This window comes from Medicago truncatula, chromosome 7, assembly GCF_003473485.1.
Source record: "Medicago truncatula cultivar Jemalong A17 chromosome 7, MtrunA17r5.0-ANR, whole genome shotgun sequence".
Lineage (NCBI taxonomy): Eukaryota > Viridiplantae > Streptophyta > Magnoliopsida > Fabales > Fabaceae > Medicago > Medicago truncatula.
Window position 1 is genome coordinate 49,611,397 of NC_053048.1, and position 6,149 is coordinate 49,617,545.

The 6,149-nt window shown below is 31.8% G+C and overlaps 1 protein-coding gene across 2 annotated transcripts; it reads left to right on the plus strand.

The window, feature by feature from the left end:
* Positions 1-543: 543 nt before the first annotated feature.
* Positions 544-2,852, plus strand: LOC11425889 (beta-fructofuranosidase, insoluble isoenzyme 1). Of its 2 annotated transcripts, none has more exons than XM_039828291.1 (5): positions 544-1,406; positions 1,571-1,733; positions 1,874-2,108; positions 2,413-2,503; positions 2,598-2,852. In XM_039828291.1, exons 1-5 carry the CDS (start codon positions 549-551, stop codon positions 2,775-2,777), a joined length of 1,527 nt encoding a protein of 508 aa, XP_039684225.1. In that variant the 5' UTR covers positions 544-548; the 3' UTR covers positions 2,778-2,852. The 2 variants fall into 2 exon arrangements, with proteins under 2 accessions (XP_039684225.1, XP_003625858.3); XM_003625810.4 differs by having other exon boundaries at positions 1,571-1,729; positions 1,870-2,108.
* Positions 2,853-6,149: the final 3,297 nt, after the last annotated feature.

Here is a 6,149-nt window from a genome sequence, read left to right on the forward strand (position 1 = left end):
TTTTCCCTTCAGATTTTTTAACAAGTGTTACAAGGTCAATATTTAGGGTGGCCATGATTCCTCTGTGCTCACTTTAATGAAGTTTGCTTATAAAAGGAAGAGTCAAAAAGGAGGATATGATTTTAATGGTGGAGAGAAAGAAAAATAACTTTTTCTCCTAAATATTTTGGAGGCTTAAATATGTATTTCAAACGACCCCTAGTTGCAAGGATGAAATACATGTTTAAACTTATTTTGGATAAAAGTTGAAATCAAGTGAGAGGAGTTTTGTTCTCTTGGATTCCGCTTTCCTCTCCCATTAAATCTTGATCCAGAAAATATAACTTAAATAATTCCTTTTCAGTTTTCATCTTCAATTATGCTAACTTTATTTGCTTACTGATTCTTTCATGGTTTCTAAATTGGTGTAATGGACGCATCAATCACATGCAGACCCAAATGGTAAGTAAAATTCGCATTTGACTTTTTTTTTTTTTACTTCATTTGTCAATGTCCTTCGTATTATCTGCATGTACTTGAACTAATTATTTATGAACCATGCAGGACCAATGTACTATAATGGATACTATCACCTATTCTACCAGTACAACCCAAAAGGATCTGTATGGGGAAACATTGTGTGGGCCCACTCAGTATCAAAGGATCTTATAAACTGGAAAGCACTTGAACCTGCTATCTACCCATCTAAACCCTTCGACAAATACGGATGTTGGTCCGGGTCAGCCACTATTGTTCCGGGTAAAGGACCAGTGATCCTTTACACCGGAATTATCGATGAAAAAAATACCCAAGTTCAAGTCTATGCGATACCCGAAGATCCAACCGACCCACTTCTTAGAAAATGGATAAAACCCGATGCGATCAACCCAATTGTGATTGCGGGACAAGGTGTTAATGGTAGCGCTTTTCGTGACCCAACAACTGCTTGGATGGGTAAAGATGGACGTTGGAGAATGTTGGTTGGTAGTAGAAGAAAACATAGAGGGATGGCCTACTTGTATAGGAGTAGGGATTTTGTGAAATGGGTTCGGGCCAAACACCCGATCCATTCAAAAACTACTACGGGTATGTGGGAGTGTCCTGATTTTTACCCGGTTTCACTTAAAGGTAAAGTAGGGTTGGATACATCAATTGAAGGTAATCATGTTAAGCATGTCTTAAAGAATAGTCTTGACATGACTAGATTTGAGTACTACACATTGGGCACATATTTAACTGATAAGGATAAGTATATTCCAAGTAATACTTCAGAGGATGGTTGGGGTGGACTTAGATATGACTATGGTAATTTCTATGCTTCCAAGTCATTTTTTGATCAAAGTAAGAATCGTAGGATACTTTGGGGTTGGGCTAATGAGTCTGATTCCCAGGATGATGATGTTAAAAAAGGATGGGCTGGAATTCAGGTACTTTTATCATACCTAACCTACCCCTTATTAATTAATAAGATTTTTTTTTTTGTATATCTAATAATTTGATATTATTGTTCGCTGCATGTTCATATGGAAGATGATTTATTTATTTTTATTTGTTTTAATCAATTAATGCATGTGTATGTCAAAATCTTTAGGCAATTCCAAGAACTGTGTGGCTTGATCCTACTGAAAGACAATTAGTACAATGGCCTGTTGAAGAATTGAATGTACTAAGAGAGAAAGAAGTTAGTATGAACAATCAAAAGCTTGAAAAGGGTAATCATGTTGAAGTAGCTGGAATAACTGCTGCCCAGGTGGGTTAAACACTTTAATATAAGTAATAAGTGTCAAACTTAAACATTATTCTTTTTTATAATATTTAGTTACACCTTCAATAATTTTATACACAATATAAATTTAACCAAATTCAAAAAATATTGAATTAAAATTGCAGGCAGATGTGGAAGTTACTTTCTCATTTTCAAGCTTGGATAAGGCAGAGGCTTATGATCCAAGTTGGGTAAATGCACAAGACCTTTGTTCCCAAAAAGGTTCAAAAGTTCAAGGTGGTGTTGGACCTTTTGGTCTTTTGACTTTGGCTTCAGAAAATTTGGCAGAGTTCACTCCTGTATTCTTTAGAGTCTTCAAAGCTCCAAGTAAACATGTAGTTCTCTTGTGCTCTGATGCCACGAGGTATGAGTAATTTAAATTAGAATAACCTATCAGTTTTGTTTTAAAATATCACTCTCTTTTCAATTTACTTTCTAAAATATATATTAAAAAATTGAACATCCTTAAAGTATATGAAATCAATGAAGTTAGTCTCTAGTGTATATTATATTAACGTTAAATTGATGAATTAGAAAGACATTGATGGTACTTTAGGAACTAAAATTTGATGGTTATTTCAATGAAATTGTGATGAGGATCCAATTTTATTTTTCTCATCAAGTCCTTTATTTAAACTAGATTAATTTTGTTTTTCATTTTTTGACAGTTCTTCTTTGACGAGTAACTTGTACAAGCCATCATTTGCTGGATTTGTAGATGTGGATTTTGCTACTAAAAAACTTTCTCTTAGGAGTTTGGTATGTACAAATATAGAAATTCCTTCTCTATTTTTGTTTTAACTCTTATGATGGTTATTACCAATTGATTAATGATTGATTTTCTAATTTTCAGATTGATCATTCAGTGGTGGAAAGTTTTGGAGAAGGAGGTAAAACAAACATTTTGTCTAGGGTTTATCCAGTACTAGCCGTGGCAAATCAAGCTAATTTGTTTGTGTTTAACAATGGCACTGAACCGATCATTGTGGAGAATCTCAAAGCATGGAGTATGAAATCAGCTGAGCTGATATAAATTGAAGTAACTTTACTTAATTTATTTTAGTAAATCAATCCTTAGCATTATTAATACAAGACGTCCATCCGTCCAATGCAGTGGTAAATTTTATCAATTTTTATTGTTATTTTTTAGTGTTTAAACAAACAGTTTGATAAATATTTAGATTTTCATATGAATGTTTATTTAAATTTTAAAGGATTGATTTAATGATGAAAAAAATTGGTTACACAAATTGCACTTAGATATCAATCATTAAGATTTGATATACTATCGTTTTTAATTTGTTACGCAAATTGCACTTGGATCATGCATTAATATTTTGATATAGAATTGTTTATGAACCATGATCAAATTTATAGACTTGCATGGTTAGACATCACAAATTTCTTAAGGCTTTATTTTGGAATTTAGAAAGAGGGGGAGGGGGAAGGAAAGATATTAGAGGGTTATAAATATAGAGAAAGATGGTAAAATCTTTCATGTTTTTTGAAAATGTAATTTTTTATAGCATAATAAATTAATGTTTACGATTAATATATTTTTAATTTTAAAATAATTAAATGTATTAAATTTGAATAATTCATGTAAACCCTCCAAAACCATCCTCCAACATAAATTTTGAGTTTCTTCAAATGTCATTCTTTAGAAAAATTTGATAAGGATTTTATATTATGAAGAAAAATGAATCTTTGAAGTCATCCCCTCCCAATGTCATCCATTTATTATGCTTCCTCTTTCCATTTTTTTCTTCTTCCAAACACATCCACTCCAAACTGGCAAACAAACCTATGAATATAAAGTGGAAAAAAAATTCCATCCATATTCACTGCGGTATAATTGTATGGATTTTTCTAACATGTGCAAATTTGCACATGTTAAGGATACTAAAGTAGTAAGTTTATATTGGAACTTGTGTATTTTACATTAAATATATATTCTTTTTTATAACAAGTGTGATTTTCAATAAAAAGTTGCTTCTTTTAGTATCCTTAACATGTGCAAATTTGCACATGTTAGAAAAATCCTAATTGTATTTCAGTTCATATTTTGAGCAAATTGAGTTAGACCTAAGATTACTACTACCATTTAACACGCAAAAGTAAATTCTTGCCGTATAGGCATTATACTTGACCTACCTCGATTTGTATAATAAAACTTTTACTTCAAAATAAAATTGTATATAAAATCAAACTTAGCAAGCTTAGCCATAAAAGTAGAATCAACATATCTTTCATCAAGAGTTCAAACTCCAAATGCCATAACCTCAAAAAAAGTCCGACCATATTTTCTAATTGTTAGAACAAAAACATCAAATACTTTTAATTCAAAATAAAATTGTATATAGAATTAAATTTTTATTTAAAGAGATTGAAAAGGACCCATATTTTTGTAGGGCAGCGAGAGAAAAAAAATCCTTCTATAAATACAAGGCCGTTCCTTGGCAAGAGCGAGGAACTCTATGAAACTAGGCCTCCAATCAATGACGAATTCAGAAATTTTAATAAGTAGGGTCAAAGTTATACCATAAAGATTTATATAAAACTATATAAACGCGTAAACATGTAAATTATATAGGTTATGTTTATAATTGTTCTAAAATGTTGATTTTTTAAAGAAATTTTTCTATTTCTAGCCGATTATAAAAAATATGATCCTAATTAATTATTTTTTCAACCACCAACATCACTCACAGAGCGTTTTTTAACAAATATGAGAATAATTTAAAATATAATAGTAGTTTTATGGCCTTACTAATGATATGCTCTAAGAGAATTGGTTATAGATTCATAAAATAATTTTTTTCTTAAAAATAAGCGTTATTTTTGTCGATACAATAATTACAACAACTTTTATAAAAAATTACTTCTTTTGATTTCTTATCTAGTGCTCTTAGAACACTCATTAAGATCTTTCTTAGTTTTGTAATTTTTAATAGTGTTATGAATGAACTATGTGAAGACTAATATTATATAAATGAGGTCAAACTACATAAATATCAAAATTTAGGTTAAAAATACAATAAGCAAGTGGAGGCAAGTGGGGTCGGTTGACCCCATTGCCACCACATTGGATCTGTGCGTGCCTCCAATTTATGGGGGTCTCAAATATTTATAGGGATAAGAGTATAATTGTTGTTGATGCAAAATCCCTAATTAATTTTAAAGATAACAAAACTTGATGATTAAGGAATTAATGGACTTTGATTAATTTGTTGGTATTTAACTTGTGTTCTTGAGTGGTTAACTAAGAAAGGAACAAGTTTCAATTTATACCAAGATACAAAGAATCAAAGGACATAAAGACTTAAAGAACTCAGTCAGAGTTCAGAAAGTTAAAAAGAGTTCAAAAGGTTGGACAGAGTTCAGAAGGTTGTTCATGATGAACATCAAGAATCAAGCCCAGAAATTCATGAACCAAATGAAGAACATGCAAGGTTCACGTGACTTAAATAAAAGCCCAGTAAAGTGCATTGACTAAGATCAGTCAAGGAATAAAGGCATTTATTTGATTAAAGTCAAAAAGGACATCTTCAATGTTCATTCAAGACTATGAACATTTGAAGTACAAAAAATTAAGAATATTCCATTAAGAATATCATCCTAGATGTTTTCCATACTGCACTTCATAAATGTTTCACTATTAGGATTTGATTACATCAATTAAGAGTCTTACAAATCATCCTAAGTGAAACAAAAGGAACATTCTGAAGTCCCATGAGTTCAGAAAGTTCGATCATGCTCCATGTTTTTTCTGACATGAACAGTACAATGGGAGGAAAGTAAAAGGCAAAGTCAAAAGCAAGATCAATTCTGATTCAACAAGATTTCGACACATAAGGGAGTTGGTACTGTACAAAGCAAACCAAATCCCCTAAAGCAAGGAAATGAAGTGACAACACCACTTTATGAGATCCTGCACGCGCTCCTAGACAAATTTCAAAGAAGATATGATCTAACAACATTCTGAAGTCGTACAATGCAAATCTTCAAGTACAACCCAGAAATTCATGTGACATTCATCTGCAAAAGCCCAGATGCATATCTGACCGTTCATCCACATGAACCCAGATGAAGATCTTGATGAACACAACAACATTCTGAAGTATTCTCAAGAACACAACAACATTCTGAAGTATTTCAATTTGCCCAAAATTTCAAGTGAAAGTTGGCGGGTCCTAGGACACGTGGCATAAGACCAGCGGTCACTCTCCAACGGCTACAAAGGCTCAAGAACTCTATAAATAGAGATCAAGACCTCAGCATAACACACATCTTTGCAAAGCATACAAGGAAACAACATAAGAGTGTTTGAAACTTTAGCAAAAACATTGATCATCACAAAGATTCCAAGAAGTATTCAAAAGTGTAAATCAACATTTCTCTTATC